The sequence below is a fragment of the Pseudophryne corroboree genome, chromosome 3, assembly GCF_028390025.1.
Source record: "Pseudophryne corroboree isolate aPseCor3 chromosome 3, aPseCor3.hap2, whole genome shotgun sequence".
Lineage (NCBI taxonomy): Eukaryota > Metazoa > Chordata > Amphibia > Anura > Myobatrachidae > Pseudophryne > Pseudophryne corroboree.
Window position 1 is genome coordinate 370,800,877 of NC_086446.1, and position 18,218 is coordinate 370,819,094.

General features: G+C 48.9%; 1 protein-coding gene across 3 annotated transcripts in view; it reads left to right on the forward strand.

Annotated features, from left to right (window-relative positions):
- Positions 1-266: 266 nt before the first annotated feature.
- Positions 267-18,218, forward strand: part of ITGA3 (integrin subunit alpha 3) — a 149,867-nt gene continuing 131,915 nt past the window's right edge. The window contains exon 1 of one of the 3 annotated variants that reach the window (XM_063959890.1): positions 267-988. In XM_063959890.1, the coding sequence (XP_063815960.1) occupies positions 825-988 (164 nt within the window). In that variant the 5' untranslated portion in view covers positions 267-824. Of the gene's footprint in view, positions 989-13,638; positions 13,687-18,218 lie in introns of those variants that run through there. The other 2 variants (XM_063959891.1, XM_063959892.1) reach the window with 2 other exon arrangements.

Here is an 18,218-nt window from a genome sequence, read left to right on the forward strand (position 1 = left end):
GTGTGTGCAGTGTTAGGGTGTAGTGCTGCATATGTGTGTTCAGTGTGAGGGTACAGTGCTGCACGTGTGTAGTGTGAGGGCGCAGTGCTGCTGTATATGTGTGTGTTGCAGTGTGAGGGCGCAGTGCTGCACGTGTGTGTAGTGTGTGTGCAGTGCTGCGTATGTGGAAGTGTAGAGCCACTTGTGTGTGCAGAGTGTGAGGGAAATCTGGCCAGGCGCAGGCAGGTGCAGCGGGGCGGCCCCTTTAAGAGGACCTGCTGGGATTTGTGCCGGGTGTAAGGGAGAAGTTCACCGGAAGACAGGAGAGAGAGATGGGAAGAGAAAGAACAGGGGTACAGGGAAGGTGAATGTGTCAGAGGAGAGCCCGCAGGACTCAGAGGAAATGAGGGAGAGGGGCAGACAGTGCTGTGGGTGGAACAGGCAGACAGTGCATATCTGGAGGAGGGTCTGAGAGGGAGGAGTGGGACAGGGAATCACACAGGTCTCGCACTGCGCCGGGAGGTGACACGGATCTACATTAGGAAGAGATCAGCACCGAGGAGAGAGCGCTCCCACTCACACCCCCATGCAATTACAGGGATTTCACTGGGGTCAGGTGTAAAGTAGACCACAAGGAGGATCCAGCGGCCAGGGCAGGGATCTATGGGCACCACCGGCTCCAGGGAACCAGGACACCAATAAGACTTCAGACTGGGGACGGGAGTAAATCTGGGTGCAAAGGTTCAGTACTCGGACACAGCGGAGCTTACCCCTATCTCCTGATCAGCACCAGGGACAGAACCACCTGGACCCCACTCACAGGATCAGCATCGGAGGCGGCGAGGATGGGTTCGGCTCAAGTCATTCTCTTCTTAGGACTATGCCTTTCGTGCTCAGGGTTTAACGTGGACACCCAGCTCCCGGTGATAAAGCAAGCAGGGGTCGCGGGTGGGATGTTCGGTTTCTCAGTGACAATGCACCAGCAGAGTGAGGGGGAGCAGCGCTACCTGTGAGTATCTCTACACACGGGGGACAGGGGCATGTGTGCGTGCACTTCTACCTGTATCTCTACATCTGGGCTACATAGTCATAGGTACATGAAAGTATAATGGCATCAAAGTCATATGTGTACTGAGGAGTCGTGAGTTCTCTCTGTTATACTGTGTGCATGAAAGGGGATCCAAGCTATGTGATAGGATTATGGCACGATGAGGTTTACTAATGATGGTACATCTACATAACATGATATATGTGGCCTGTTAGCATAAATTGTAATGAAACATAATAAAGAGTACAGTATGTACAATATGGCAAAGTGCATATTAATTGTGAGTAACCTGTGCAAAGTCATGTAACAATTGAGGGGTGGTTGGATCGGTGAGTACATTTGGAAGAGTACAGTAATAGTAACAAGGAGCCATATGCTGTAGTTACAGAATAATAATTAGCAGAAGGATTACTAAATGTGTACTGTAGCAAGTACAGATGCCCAGCAGGTCATTGTGTAATCCTCACCATGCTTTTGTCACTGGAGAGAGTAATACAAGGATTATACTGTATCTAGAGGCAAGGAATCTAAGTTACTGCAGTCAAAATTCCTGGCTTGAGACAGACATTGGTTAATTAAATTTCAACATTTTTTTTCTCTCCCTTAGATTTGAAAGGGCCAAGGTGAGGATTTAATGTACAGATTTATGTTTAGGGAGACAGATTTGGTGGAAATTAGTATTCTGTGTTCAAGTAAGAGCTGGGCTGCCGTGTTTTAGGAGAGTGCAGAATATAAACACTGGCATGTAATGAGTTAATGAGTAATGCTCTGCATGTCACTGGTTCAGTATTAGGGAACTGTAGGTGCAATCTTTTCCTGAACAAGTACTAAAGCTAACGTTCTTCCTCTTTGTTCAGCACACCTGCAGATAAGAAAGTTTATAATCCCTGCAAGGCGGGGTGTGCAAATACCTCAGGACACTATCACAGCACACATTGACACAGCAGTGCAACGTTGAAGTGTATACACTGACAAACACAAAACTCATCACAGATAATGCCTTGCTGCACAAATGGCACACAATTAAAAATATACTGGATTGTTATGTGGTGGTTGTTATTATTATTATATAATTTTTTTTACATTTAATTATACTAGTGCAAATTTACTGGAAAACAAAAATAACAAATGAAAAATTCAATATAGTAAAGTGAACAGTGGCTTTACCATATTCGCAGTGCAGTAACGAAAGTTATTTACATTGCCATACATACTTTATAGCAGCAATACTATTCCACAAAGAGTGAGTGTTTAAACATTACTTAGAAATTCTGGCTAGAGATTAACAAATTGTTCCTTATTTGCCCCTATTGGTCCACCGTGCACTGGAGATGTTACCATCTTCAAGCCCATGATACTGCCATCACTTGACGGTTGATGCTAGATTCAAGTGGCCTAAGGGACCTTTTACGTCAGGGGGAGGAGCCACAACACAAAGGGGAGGAGCTAGGTCAGTGGGATAGTTCCTCTACTATCCACGCTACTAACTATTACCTTTAGTAATCAGGTGGCGAGCGAAGTGGAGCGAGCCACCGAGCCCGAAGCGTGGCGAGTTAACTTTTCGGGTACCCTGTTCGGCCGTAGCTCCTCCCCCTGGTGACATGTCTCCTCCCCTAGTGACGTCAGAAGGTCCCTTCTCCCACTCCAATTTAGAACCAACCATCACTTGACCAACAGTGGTAGGTAGTGGCAAAGAGTTCGCTGTTAGTGCCACATCAGATTTGTTTCCGGACCAGTGCGCATAGTGTCCACATTGTATACCCAAGTGCTTCCATATGCTCTATTCGTAGAATTTCAGAATGTAAAATATTTTGTAACTATTTCTCAGTGATGTAATGGTGTAGGGATATTTACTTTGTGGAATCTGCTTATCTGCCCAACAGGCTGTGGAAATAAAAACTTGACAACATTGATGAAAAGGTACAATAGTTTAATATATTCACTAAAAGCATTCTGCTAGCTTGTGGTCCAGAATGTATTGAAATTGATGTATGATAATTTTTTGGCATTGGCCAAAATCCAGTGAGTGCATGCTAACAGGCTACAGCTCTGCTTAAAGTTATCAGGTTTCTCAAACCAAGCAAGACATCTTGTATAACATCTTACAAGAAGTACTTGGTAGAAGAGCAGAGCATTTTGGAGCGTCTGTAGAGCTGAACATAGCATATTTTTGTTTTGTGTAAAATACGCATTTTTATGCATAAAGAGGAGGAACAGGGAAGAAAGAGGGTGTTTGAGTATTGGCTGACTACAGTAAGGGTGTGTTTACGCAACTGTGGCTTATACAGACCACAGCAAAGACCCATGTACACCTGTCAGGAGGCATATATTTTGCGGATGCTATACCCCTGGTTGCAGACATGCACAGATAATGATGATGATTGGCAACCGCTTCGGATTGTTTGAGTGTGTCAAAGTGTGTATCGCTACCACTGATACTACATAAATGATTAGTGTTGCTATTTGCATTATTTAATATTAGAAATTGGTCCACAGCATGAAATAATATTCCCATTTGATTTATTTTTATAAAGGGGAAGGGGCTGGAGCTGAAGAGACTAAAGGGAGCTGGAGAGAGACTGAAGGTTAGCTGGAGAAAGAGACTGAAGGGGGCTGGAGAAACTGAAGGGAGCTGGAGAGACAGAAGCGGGCTGGAGAGACACAATGGGCTGGAGAGAAAACTGCGGAATGGAGAGACAGAAAGAAAGAGGCTGGAGAGACAGAAGAGGGCTGGGGAGATTAGGGGCTGGAGTCAGTTTGAGAGACAGAAGGGGCTGAAGAGACAGAAGGGGATTGGAGAGACACAAGGAGGCTTTTAAGTAGAGTCGTCCGTTGGAACTGCGGGGAGACTTTACATTCATATTTCAAACCTCCCACCCCCCGCATCAGCACAGTTGCAGATTCTCTTTTTTTATATAGCAATAGCACCACCAGTGGTGAGATCGCTTGGGAAGGGGGGTATTGCTGTTGTGCGTAGGAGTGGCCTAAGCCTTAAATGCACCAGTGATAGCTAGTGTTTAGCTACTCTAGAAAAGGGAAGAGATATAAGATAAGTGGTGAACTTGTTTCAATATTTAGGCGGGTGAGGTGACATAACATGCAAGACGGATTTATCTAAAGAGGATATCAGTTTTTTTTCTCATACTTCAACTTACTGAGACTAGTTTTGTAATTATATGTTATTAGATTTTCTCAGAGCAATAATTGTATTTTACTCCAGCTGCTCTACCCTCTCTCTATCTTATTAGCAGATCCCCATCCTCTGCAGCCACTGTTGTCCTTCCTTATACTGTATATGGATAATGATTGGAGCTTCTTGTTATATATTATTCCTAGTGTGCGGCAAAGGGTTTTGCAAAGAACAGGAATATGTAGGTTCATACTGTACATGTAGGAGGAGACTCTATATTGATGGCATAACTGAAGACTCAAACCATCTTCAGATCTTAAATTTGAAAGTAACCATAGCCTGAAACCATAAGAAACACGGAGAGTACTTGAAATGTACAGTAATTGTATTCTTAATGGAATAAAATGGTAAAACGATATAATGTAGTATTTTTAAATCCATAAAGTGGACAAGTGGCACAATCTGTGCTGGTCACGTCATATGTCTTTAAGCGTGCAGCACTCGCATACATCTACAGTGTATGCTGTAGTCATGTGTCATAGATATCCGGACACTAGATATAGAAATAGGTCAGCACGGCCATTAGTAGGTCGACATCAACAAGGTCGACATGAGTTTTTCACTTTTTGGGGGGGACTTTTTCATACGTTACAATCCACGTGGACTACGATTGGGAACGGTAACCTGTGCCGAGCGAAAATGGTCCCACCTCTCCACTTCCTGTCAACTAATTGTGAATTAATGCTCACTTTGAGCGGAATCGCAGATTCAGTCATCACTCGTGTGCATTGCAGCAGTGATGCATGCTCAGTCCACCGATAATCACTCAATTGCAAAAACATTGGCATAGCGTATAACTATGAATCCGGCACGTTGATTCTCAGAACTTTTTCTCTACACAATAAAATAAACTGAGTGGCAGAGAATAGAGCTGTACAATGAGCTCTCTGCTAACCACAAACAATTGTATCTGATTTATGCGAGGACAGCGCTACGTTCTGGAGCATACAAATGCAATACTTGCTCAGAGGATAAATGATCTCTACCTATCTGATCAAGCAGCAAGGCATGGGTGTACCCAGCAGGGAACTGACATATTATGCAGGGTGGTGGCTCTGGTTAGTGAGGGGTAGGGTGGTTGAGTGAGGGTGTTAATAGTGAATGAATATAAAAAAGATGAATGGTGTAGGCTGAGGGCTTAATGCACAATGATTAGAGGGGGTTAATGAATAATGGTTAAATGAAACTGATGGTGAATGCGGTAAGTACGGATGGAGGATGAGCGGTTGATATTTCATGAATTAGTGTTTGCATTAAACAAAAGAAAATACTTGGTGCTCACCTTGATTAAATGTTCTGTACAAGCTTACTATACTTACTTATACATTCTGCGCTTGTGGCAGTCAATAGGATGTTTTATATCTATTTGTCTATGCATTGCAGTATGTGCTGGCCCAATAACTCTGCCGTTCTTAATTCTAATGTTTGATTATAGTATTTCTCTGACGTCCTAGTGGATGCTGGGAACTCCGTAAGGACCATGGGGAATAGCGGCTCCGCAGGAGACTGGGCACAAAAAGAAAGCTTTAGGACTACCTGGTGTGCACTGGCTCCTCCCCCTATGACCCTCCTCCAAGCCTCAGTTAGATTTTTGTGCCCGACCGAGCAGGGTGCAATCTAGGGGGCTCTCCTGAGCTTCTTAGATAAAAGTTAGTTTTAGGTTTTTTATTTTCAGTGAGACCTGCTGGCAACAGGCTCACTGCATCGAGGGACTAAGGGGAGAAGAAGCGAACCTGCCTGCTTGCAGCCAGCTTGGGCTTCTTAGGCTACTGGACACCATTAGCTCCAGAGGGATCGAACACAGGCCCAGCCTCGGAGTCCGGTCCCAGAGCCGCGCCGCCGGCCCCCTTACAGAGCCAGAAGCAAGAAGAGGTCCGGAAGATCGGCGGCAGAAGACATCAGTCTTCATCAAGGTAGCGCACAGCACTGCAGCTGTGCGCCATTGCTCCTCATGCACACCTCACACTGCGGTCACTGATGGGTGCAGGGCGCTGGGGGGGGGCGCCCTGAGCAGCAATATTAACACCTTGGCTGGCAAAAATACATCACATATAACCCCCAGGGCTATATGGATGTACATTAACCCCTGCCAGAATCCATAAAAATGCGGGAGAAAAGTCAGCGAAAAAGGGGCGGAGCTATCTCCTTCAGCACACTGGCGCCATTTTTCCCTCACAGCTCCGTTGGAGGGAAGCTCCCTGGCTCTCCCCTGCAGTTAATACACTACAGAAAGGGTTAAAAAGAGAGGGGGGGCACAATTTAGGCGCAGTATACAATATATATGCAGCTATAAGGGAAAACACTTTTTTATAGGTGCTATCCCTGTGATATATATAGCGCCCTGGTGTGTGCTGGCATACTCTCCCTCTGTCTCCCCAAAGGGCTTTGTGGGGTCCTGTCCTCTATCAGAGCATTCCCTGTGTGTGTGCTGTGTGTCGGTACGGCTGTGTCGACAGGTATGTGGAGGATAATGAGGTGGAGGCGGAGCGAATGCCTGTAAATATGTTGTCACCCCCTGCGGGGTCGACACCGGTGTGGTTGAACTTATGGAAGGATTACGTGAAAGTGTCAACTCCTTACATAAAAGGTCGACGACACAGAACAGCCGGCTACTCAGCTTGTGCCTGTTCCAGCGTCTCAAATGTCATGGGGGGCTCTAAAATCGCCCGCTACCTCAGATAACAGACAGATGTCGACACGGATACTGACTCCAGTGTCGACGTCGATGAGACTGGTGTACCCTCCAAATAGGTCCACCCGTTACAGGATTGAGGCAATAAAAAATGTATTACACATTTATGATTATACCACATAAAAGGGTATTGTGTTTGGTGAGAGAAAACTATTAGTAGTTTTTCCTGCATCTGAGAAATTAAATGAGGTGTGTGAGGAAGAGTGGTCTTCCCCCGGTAAGAAATTGATAATTTCTAAAACGGTTATTGGCAGCGTACCCTTTCCCGCCAGAGGATAGGTCATGCGGGGAAACACCCCATAGGGTAGATACAGCGCTTACACGCTTATCAGAAAAGGTGGCACTACCGTCTCCGGATACGGCCGCCCTGAAGGAACCTGCTGATAGAAAGCAGGAGGTTACCCTATAAGATATAGTCACACACTAGGGCATTATATTGCGACCAGCCGTTGCTTCGGCATTGATGTGCAGTGCTCCTGCTGCGTGGTCAGATTCCCTGTCGGAAAATAACTATGGATAGGGACAATATTTTGCTGAAAATAGAGCATATAAAAGACGTGGTCTTATACATGCGTGATGCACAGAGGGATATTTGCCGGCTGGCATCAAAAATAAGCGCTAGGTCCATTGCCGCCAGACGGGGGTTATGGACTTGGAAATGGTCAGGCGATGCCGACTCGAATCGGCACATGGAAGTTGCCCTATAAGGGGGTAAAACTGTTTGGGGATGGTTTTTCAGACCTCGTTTCCACAGCTACTGCTGGGAAATCGATTTTTTTGCCACAGGCTACCCCACAACAAAAGAAAGCACCGTATCATCAAGTACAGTCCTTTCGGCCCCAGAAAAGCAAGAGGGCTAGAGGCTCATCCTTTCTGCCGAGAGGCAAAGGTAGAGGAAAAAAGCTGCAACACACAGCTAGTTCCCAAGAGCAGAAGTCCTCCCTGCGTCCGGTAGGTCCACAGCATGGTGCTGGGGCTGCTCAGGCGGACCCGGGTAAGGTGGGGGCCCGTCTCAGAAATTTCAGCGGACGGGGGCTCTCTCACATGGATCCCTGGGTCCTTCAAGTAGTATCTCAGGGGTACAGGCTGGAGTTCGAGAGGTTCTTCCCCCCGCCGTTTCCTAAAATCTGCCTTACCGGCACCTCCCTCTGCCAGGGAGACGGTGTTGGTGGATATTCAACACTATAATCACAACAAGTGATTGTCAAGGTGCCCCTCCTTCAGCAAGGAAGGGGTTACTATTCCACAGTGGTTGTGGTACCGAAACGGTTCGGTGAGACCCATCTTGAAATTAAAATACTTGAACTTTTATATCAGAAGATTCAAGTTCAAGATGGAATCGCTCAGGGCGGTTATTACGAGCCTAGACGAGGGGGATTACAGGGTCTCCCTGGACATCAAGGATGCGTACCTGCATGTCCCCATTTACCCTCCTCACCAGGAGTACCTCAGATATGTGGTACGGGACTGTCACTATCAGTTCCAGACGGGGCCGTTGGAGTTGTCCACGGCACCGAAGGTCTTTACCTAGGTAATGGCCGAAGTGATGATACTCCTTCGCAAGAAGGAAGTTTTTATTATCCCATACTTGGACGATCTCCTGATAAAGGCGAGGTCCAAAGAACAGTTGGTAGTGGGGGTAGCACTCTCTCGGGAAGTGCTACAACAGCACAACTGGATTCTCAATATTTCAAAGTCACAGCTGGTCCCGACGACACGTCTTCTGTTCCTGGGAATGTTTCTGAACGCAGACCAGAAAAGAGTGTTTTCTTCCAGTGAAAAAAGCCGAGGAGTTGTCATCTCTAGTCAGAGACATCCTAAAACCAGGACAGGTGTCGGTACATCAATGCACACGAGTCCTGGGAAAAATGGTAGCTTCGTACGAAGCATAATTCCATTCGGAAGACTCCACGCAAGGACGTTCCAGTGGGACCTGTGGGACTAATGGTCCGGGTCCCATCTACAGATACAACAGCGGATAACCCTGTCAGCAAGAAACAGGGTGTCGCTGCTGTGGTGGCTGCAGAGGGCTCATCTACTAGAGGGCCGCAGATTCGGAATACAGGACTGGGTCCTGGTGACCACGGATGCCAGCCTTCGGGGCTGGGGTGCAGTCACACAGGGAAGAAATTTCCAAGGAGATTTCGCTTCACATAAATATTCTGCAGCTAAGGGCCATTTACAATGCCCTAAGCCAAGCAAGGCCCCTGCTTCAGAACCAGCCGGTACTGATCCAATCAGACGACATCACGGCGGTCGCCCATGTAAACAGACAGGGCGGCACAAGAAGCAGGATGGCGATGGCAGAAGCCACAAGGATTCTCCGATGGGCGACCTACACCTAGGAGAATGGGGACTTCATCCAGAAGTTTTCCAAATGCGGGTAAACCGTTGGGAATGACCACGGGTGGACATGATGGCGTCCCGCCTCAACAAGAAGTTGAAAAGATATTGCGCCAGGTCAAGGGACCCTCAGGCGATTGCTGGGGACGCTCTAGTGACACCGTGGGTGTACCAGTCGGTTTATGTGTCTCCTCCTCTACCTCTCATACCCAAGGTACTGAGAATAATAAGAAGGCGAGGAGTGAAAACCATACTCGGGGTTCCGGATTGGCCATGAAGAGCTTGGTACCCGGAACTTCAAGAGATGCTGGCAGAGGACCCTTGGCCTCTGCCGCTCAGACAAGACCTGCGGCAGCAGGGACCCTGTCTGTACCAAGACTTACCGCGGCTGCGTTTGACGGCATGGCGGTAGAACACCGGATCCTAAAGGAAAAGGGTATTCCGAAGGAAGTCATCCCTACCCTGATCATAGCCAGGAAGGATGTCACCGCAAGACATTATCGCCGCGTTTGGCGAAAATTTGTTGCTTGGTGGAGGCCATGAAGGCCCCGACGGAGGAATTTCGACTATGTCGATTCCTGCACTTCCTGTAAGTAGGGGTGACGTTTGGGCCTCAAAGTGGGGTCCATCAAGGTCCAGATTTCGGCTCTGTCGATTTTCTACCAGAAAGAACTGGCTTCACTGCCTGAAGTTCAGACTTTGGTTAAAGGAGTACTACATATTCAGCCTCCTTTTGTGCCTCCTGTAGCACTTTTTGGATCTCAACGTGGTGTTGGATTTCCTAAAGTCGCATTGGTTGAGCCACTTAAAACCATGGAGCTAAAGTATCTCGCGTGGAAAGTGGTCATGCTGTTGGCCTTGGCCTTGGCCAGGCGTGTGTCAGAATTGGCGGCCTTGTCATGTAAAAGCCCTTATTTGATTTTCTATATGGATAGGGCAGAGTTGAGGACTCGTCCTCCGTTTCTCCCGAAGGTGGTCTCAGGTTTTCACTTGAACCAACCTATTGTGGTGCCTGCGGCTACTAGGGACTTGGAGGATTCCAAGTTGCTGGACGTAGTCAGGGCCCTGAAAATTTTATTTTTCCAGGACGGCTGGAGTCAGGAAAACTGACTCGCTGTTTATCCTGGTGGCACCCAACAAGCTGGGTGCTCCTGCTTCTAAGCAGTCTATTGCGCGCTGGATTTGTAGCACTATTCAGCTGGCGCATTCTGCGGTAGGATTACCGCAGCCTAAATCAATAAAAGCCCATTCCACAAGGAAGGTGGGCTCATCTTGGGCGGCTGCCCGAGGGGTCTCGGCTTTACAACTTTGCGAGCAGCTACTTGGTCAGGGGCAAACACGTTTGCAAAATTCTATGAATTTGATACCCTGGCTGTGGAGGACCTGGAGTTCTCTCATTCGGTGCTGCAGAGTCATCCGCACTCTCCCGCCCGTTTGGTATAATCCCCATGGTCCTTACGGAGTTCCCAGCATCCACTAGGACGTCAGAGAAAATAAGAATTTACTTACCGATAATTCTATTTCTCGTAGTCCGTAGTGGATGCTGGGCGCCCATCCCAAGTGCGGATTGTCTGCAATACTTGTGCATAGTTATTGTTAACTAATCGGGTTCTTGTTGTGAGCCATCTATTCAGAGGCTCCTCTGTTATCATGCTGTTAACTGGGTTTCATATCACAAGTTGTACAGTGTGATTGGTGTGGCTGGTATGAGTCTTACCCGGGATTCAAAATCCTTCCTTATTGTGTACGCTCGTCCGGGCACAGTATCCTAACTGAGGCTTGGAGGAGGGTCATAGGGGGAGGAGCCAGTGCACACCAGGTAGTCCTAAAGCTTTCTTTTTGTGCCCAGTCTCCTGCGGAGCCGCTATTCCCCATGGTCCTTACGGAGTTCCCAGCATCCACTACGGACTACGAGAAATAGAATTATCGGTAAGTAAATTCTTATTATAACATGTTGTTCAAGACTGAGTGTAAATAAGGCTGACTGATGACATCCTCTACCACTGTACTAGTTTATGTCTGCCTGTATTGAAGTTGCCGTGATGTGTAGGCCAAATTACTAGATCAGTGGTTCTCAAACTGGTCCTCAGGACCCCACACAATGCATGTTTTGCAGGTAACCCAGCAGGTGCACAGGTGTATTAATTACTCCCTGACACATTTTAAAAGATCCACAGGTGGAGCTAATTATTTCACTTGTGATCTGTGAGGAAACCTGCAAAACATGCACTGTGTGGGGTCCTGAGGACCGAGTTTGAGAACCTGTGTACTAGACCATTCAGACTTGGCCATGTGCTTCCCATTGCATAACTCCCAACGGAAAGGGTTAGGCTGAGAGGAAGGGACGGTTAGGGTTAGGCTGCATAGAGGGGAGGGTGGGGGGTGGTTTAGAATTAGGCACAACCGGGGAGGGATTCTGTGCATCGGGATACCAGTGTCGGACTTATGTCCGCCGGCATCCCATCCACCAGTATTTCGTATTATGCCCCTCCCAACATACCGTATATACTCGAGTATAAGTCGACCCGAATATAAGCCGAGGCACCTAATTTTACCACAAAAAACTGGGAAAAATTACTGACTCTAGTATAAGCCTAGGGTGGGAAATGCACGGTGCCAGGGGTTTTCATGCTCAGGGTGTCATGCTCGTTGCCAGGGATTTTATGCGGTAGGTGTTATGCTTGTTGCCAGGGGGTAATGTTTGTTTCTAGGGTTGTGCCCCCAGTGCCACATATACCCCCAGTGACAGATAAAAACATGCCCCCGTTGCTTTGCCCCCAGTAGTTATGCCCCTTCTTTGCCCCCAGTATTTGTGCCCCCCTCTTTCATTGCCCACAGTAGTTATGACCCCTCTTTCTTTGCCCCAGTAGTTGTGGTGCCCCCTTTCTTTGCCCCCAGTAGTTGTTGTGCCCCCTTTCTTTGCCCCCAGTAGTTGTTGTGCCCCCTTTGTTTGCCCCCTGTTACTGTGCCCCCTTTGCAGCTTACAAACATAAACACACACTAAAACAATACTTACCACTGCCCCGCTCCTGCTTCCCGACCGCTTCTTCTGCTGCTGCGCTGCTCCGCTCCGTCTGGCCGCCGCTCCATCTGTTCATCCGCTCCGTCTGGCCGCCGCTCCATCTGGATCCCCGCTCCGTCTGGCCGCCGCTCCATCTGGATCCCCGCTCCGTCTGGCCGCCGCTCCATCTGGTCGCCGCTCCGTCTGGCCGCCCGCGCCCGCTTCCCGGCACCCGATCATCTCTATGGGAGAGACGTCATGACGTCTCTCCCATAGCAACGCCGCACAGACACAAGAGGTCAATAATGACCTCTAGTGTCTGTCCCTGGAGCCGGCTGCAGCGGACGCCCACACAGCCCACGGCGTCTGCTGCAGCCGTTGACTCGAGTATAAGCCGAGGGGGGCTTTTTCAGCATAGAAAACTGTGCTGAAAAAGTCGGCTTATACTCGAGTATATACGGTAACCATTTCCAGAAGGGACAAAATGCTCTGTTCCTAGACTTCTCTCTTAATGTATGACTGCCATCATCTGTGTTGGAACACCTTTCTCATAAATAAACTAGTGGAACACAGGTGACTGCAGTCATACATTAAGAGGGAAGTTCAGAAACAGAGAATTTTGTCCCTTCTGGAAAGGTATGCCATTGTATGGCCAAATCTGCCAGACATCCAGTTACTAATAGTTCAAGCCTAAAGCCTGGATTGTACTGTATAAGTTAAGGAAATGAAAGCATGATATGTTGCATCTACTTCAGTTTGAAAAGCCCAACAGCACTGAGGTCCTAGGTTCGATTCTCACCGCAGCCCATACTGCGTGGAGTTTATATAATTTGTACGATCCATGTAAAATCCCCTCATGTGGTCTAATGTGAATGGTCAAATATTATCTCTGTAAAGGTCTGTGGAAGTGATACACGGTTGATATGCCCTATATGCAGCAATCCTTTTAGACAGCCGTCTGGTAGCCCCCAGGTTCATGTTGACGGTGAACTGCTCCCAGGGCCGGATTAACAATGGGGCGGATGGAGCTGCAGCTCCAGGCCCCCCCATCACAATAGGCCCACAGCATCTGCTGTGCTGCTGCAGCAAGGACATTTTTTCCCCTGCTACAGCAGCTTGCAAGTGACAGTCTGAAGCACCGCTCCCAACTGCGCGTAGATGTATTATTGATAGTAGTAGTAGTTGGACTGACTGCGTCTGCTACTGCTGGCCGAACGGCTCAAAACGCCAGCAGTACACAGCCACACTTCGGCAGAGGATCTGGAAACTCGACAGGGGGCGTGGCTACACGGAGTCCAGGGGGGCGGAGCTACACAGGACTGTCTCAGGCTGCCTGCTGCTCACATGGCTGCTGCTGTGCTGTGAGAGGGAGAGTTGAAGCTGATGCACATGCAGGGCAGCCAGTGAGAGTAAACTCTGCTGTAGTGTGTGAGGTAAGAGTGAGTGGGGGGGAATTGTGTGTGTGTGTGAGCTTCTGTGAATGTGATTTCCATGTGAACTTCTATATGTGTGTGTCTTGTATGTGAGGTTCTGCAGGGAGTAGGATTTAATATAGCAAGGGTGAGAGAGTGCAGGTGCAGGGAGTGTGTGAGTGTAATATAGCGCAAGGGTGAGAGAGTGCAGGTGCAGGGAGTGTGTGAGTGTAATATAGCGCAAGGGTAAGAGTGTGTGAGTGTAATAAAGTGCGGGAGCAGGGAGTGTGTGTGATACAGAGCGGGGAGCGGGAGTGTGTGAGCGTAATATAGCGCAAGGGTGAGAGAGTGCAGGTGCAGGGAGTGTGTGAGTGTAATATAGCGCAAGGGTAAGAGTGTGTGAGTGTAATAAAGTGCGGGAGCAGGGAGTGTGTGTGATACAGCGCGGGGAGCGGGAGTGTGTGAGCGTAATATAGCGCAAGGGTGAGAGAGTGCAGGTGCAGGGAGTGTGTGAGTGTAATATAGCGCAAGGGTAAGAGTGTGTGAGTGTAATAAAGTGCGGGAGCAGGGAGTGTGTGTGATACAGCGCGGGGAGCGGGAGTGTGTGAGCGTAATATAGCGCAAGGGTGAGAGAGTGCATGTGCAGGGAGTGTGTGAGTGTAATATAGCGCAAGGGTGAGAGAGTGCAGGTGCAGGGAGTGTGTGAGTGTAATATAGCGCAAGGGTAAGAGTGTGTGAGTGTAATAAAGTGCGGGAGCAGGGAGTGTGTGTGATACAGCGCGGGGAGCGGGAGTGTGTGAGCGTAATATAGCGCAAGGGTGAGAGAGTGCAGGTGTAGGGAGTGTGTGAGTGTAATATAGCGCAAGGGTAAGAGTGTGTGAGTGTAATAAAGTGCGGGAGCAGGGAGTGTGTGTGATACAGCGCGGGGAGCGGGAGTGTGTGAGCGTAATATAGCGCAAGGGTGAGAGAGTGCATGTGCAGGGAGTGTGTGAGTGTAATATAGCGCAAGGGTAAGAGTGTGTGAGTGTAATAAAGTGCGGGAGCAGGGAGTGTGTGTGATACAGCGCGGGGAGCGGGAGTGTGTGAGCGTAATATAGCGCAAGGGTGAGAGAGTGCAGGTGCAGGGAGTGTGTGAGTGTAATATAGCGCAAGGGTAAGAGTGTGTGAGTGTAATAAAGTGCGGGAGCAGGGAGTGTGTGTGATACAGCGCGGGGAGCGGGAGTGTGTGAGCGTAATATAGCGCAAGGGTGAGAGAGTGCAGGTGCAGGGAGTGTGTGAGTGTAATATAGCGCAAGGGTAAGAGTGTGTGAGTGTAATAAAGTGCGGGAGCAGGGAGTGTGTGTGATACAGCGCGGGGAGCGGGAGTGTGTGAGCGTAATATAGCGCAAGGGTGAGAGAGTGCAGGTGTAGGGAGTGTGTGAGTGTAATATAGCGCAAGGGTAAGAGTGTGTGAGTGTAATAAAGTGCGGGAGCAGGGAGTGTGTGTGATACAGCGCGGGGAGCGGGAGTGTGTGAGCGTAATATAGCGCAAGGGTGAGAGAGTGCAGGTGCAGGGAGTGTGTGAGTGTAATATAGCGCAAGGGTAAGAGTGTGTGAGTGTAATAAAGTGCGGGAGCAGGGAGTGTGTGTGATACAGCGCGGGGAGCGGGAGTGTGTGAGCGTAATATAGCGCAAGGGTGAGAGAGTGCAGGTGTAGGGAGTGTGTGAGTGTAATATAGCGCAAGGGTAAGAGTGTGTGAGTGTAATAAAGTGCGGGAGCAGGGAGTGTGTGTGATACAGCGCGGGGAGCGGGAGTGTGTGAGCGTAATATAGCGCACGGGTGAGAGAGTGCATGTGCAGGGAGTGTGTGAGTGTAATATAGCGCAAGGGTGAGAGAGTGCAGGTGCAGGGAGTGTGTGAGTGTAATATAGCGCAAGGGTAAGAGTGTGTGAGTGTAATAAAGTGCGGGAGCAGGGAGTGTGTGTGATACAGCGCGGGGAGCGGGAGTGTGTGAGCGTAATATAGCGCAAGGTGTGAGAGAGTGCAGGTGCAGGGAGTGTGTGAGTGTAATATAGCGCAAGGGTAAGAGTGTGTGAGTGTAATAAAGTGCGGGAGCAGGGAATGTGTGAGTGTGATACAGCGCGGGGGGCGGGAGTGAGTGACTGTAATAGAGTGCGGGGAGCGGGAGTGTGTGAGCGTAATATAGCGCAAGGGTGAGAGAGGGAGTGTGAGTGTAATAGATTGCGGGGACAAGGAATGTGTTAGTGTGATACAGCACTGGGGACAGGAGTGTGTGAGTGTAATAGAGTGCAGGGGTGGGAGTGTGTGAGTGATACAGCGCAGGGGGCGGGAGTGTGTGAGTGTAATAGAGTGCGGGGGCAGGAGTATGTGAGTATAATAGAGTGCAGGGGACAGGAGCGTGTGACTAATAGAGTGCGGGGGCAGGAGTATGTGCGTATAATAGAGTGCAGGGGACAGGAGCGTGTGACTAATAGAGTGCAGGGGCAGGAGTATGTGAATATAATAGAGTGCAGGGGACAGGAGCATGTGACTAATAGAGTGCGGGGGAAGGAGTATGTGAGTATAATAGAGTGCGGGGGACGGGAATGTGTGACTGTAATAGAGTGCGGGGGCAGGAGTAAGTGAGTGTAATAGAGTGCAGGAGGCAGAGAGTGTGTGAGTGATACAGCGCGGGGGGCGGGAGTGTGTGAGTGTAATAGAGTGCAGGGGCGGGAGTGAGTGAGTGTAATAGAGTGGGGGGCAGAGAGTGTGGGAGTATGATACCGCGCTGGGGGCGGGAGTGTGTGAGTGTAATAGAGTGCAGGTGGCAGGGAATGTGTGAGTGTTATACAGCACAGGGGGCGGGAGTGTGTGAGTGTAATAGAGTGCAAGGTGCGGGAGTGTGTGAGTGTAATAGAGTGCAGGTGCGGGAGTATGAGTGTAATAGAGTGCGGGGGGCAGAGAGTGTGCGAGTGTGATACAGCGCGGGGCGGGAGTGTGTGAGTGTAATAGAGTGCAGGGGGTGGGAGTGTGTGAGTGTAGTAGAGTGCGGGGGTGGGAGTGTGATACAGCATGGGGGGCGGGAGTGTGAGTGTAATAGAGTGCAGGGTGGGAATGTGATACAGCGTGGGGGGTGGGAGTGTAATAGAGTGCAGGGGCAGGAGTTTAAGGGGCAGACTAGATGGGCCAAGTGATTCTTATCTGCCTTCAAATTCTATGTTTCTATGAGTGTATGAGTGTAATAGAGTGTAGGGGCGGGAGTGTGTGAGTGTGATACAGCGTGGGGGGCGGGAATGTGTGATTGTAATAGAGTGCAGGGGGCAGGGAGTGTGTGAGTGTGATACAGCGCTGGGGGCGGGAGTGTGTGAGTGTAATGGAGTGCAGGGGGCGGGAGTGTGTGAGTGTTATAGAGTGCAGGGGGGAAGGAGTGTGTGAGTGTGATACAGCGCAGGCCGCGAGGGGTGGGAGTGTGGGGCCAATGTGTTTTTCCTACTGAGGCCATTAATTTTTTTTCCGCCCCTTTGGGGTCCAGTGTGTTTTATTTTACCTGTAGGGGCCAGTATTTTTATTTGTATTTTTCTGGCGGTGCCAATGTGTCTTAAGAATGATGACTAGCTCAGTGGTATAAATATGAAGTCCAGTTTTCCCATAACTGTTCGGCGATTTCTCAAGGTAATATAAAATTGAAAAGTGCTTATATCGTTCATGTATCGGTGCCCTGTTAGTGGAAAACCGTCTGCATGTGTTCACCGTTTGATGCGGTGACATTACAGGTAGCCTTCCACCCTTATTGATGAGACTGCAGGAGGAGTAAATCTTGCTTTAAATAACAATTCATATATATATGTAGTTATATAAGCATGTATTTTAAACAGAAATTAGGATCAAGAACTCGCTTTTATAAAACGAGGGTCTCGGGAGATGCGCTCTATGTACAGCCAATCACTGCGTGCCTGTGACTGCGGCCAATCTCTATCACCCCATATCTAGCCACTGCCCGCGTATGGCTGCTGAGACCTTAGCACCCCACAGTACATGTAAGGGCTGGATAAAGAAAACATTTGTGTATAGTAAACACTGATTGGGGGAGGGAGCAAACCGAGTGTGCTGCCTGTAGTGTTTTATATACTGTTTGTGGGCCCTTATTTGTGTATTGCCAGTCCACTTCAATAAAAATCAAAGCCTGCTCCCCTGTCCCCCAAAAAATAGTTTGTGTGTGTAGCACCAGAATATAATATACAGATAGTCCTCTCATTTTGCATTATACATTTTAGCACCATTAAAACGGGATCTGGTCAGGATCCCTGTGGTCGGAATCCCGGCATTCGAAATACAGACGCCAGAATCTCGACATTACTCAGAGTGCTGGAGCCGGGATCCCGACATTGATCACTACCCGGCGTCGGAATCCCGAACAATGATTACAGAGACCACCAGAGATAAGCAGCGGTGGGGGGATGGGAGGTGGGTAGTTAGGTTTAGTCTGCGAGGGGGGGGATTTGAGGTTAGGGAAAGGCTGCGGGGAGGGGGGGCTAGGGTTAGGCACCCCCGGGGATGGTTAGGGTTAGGCTGCG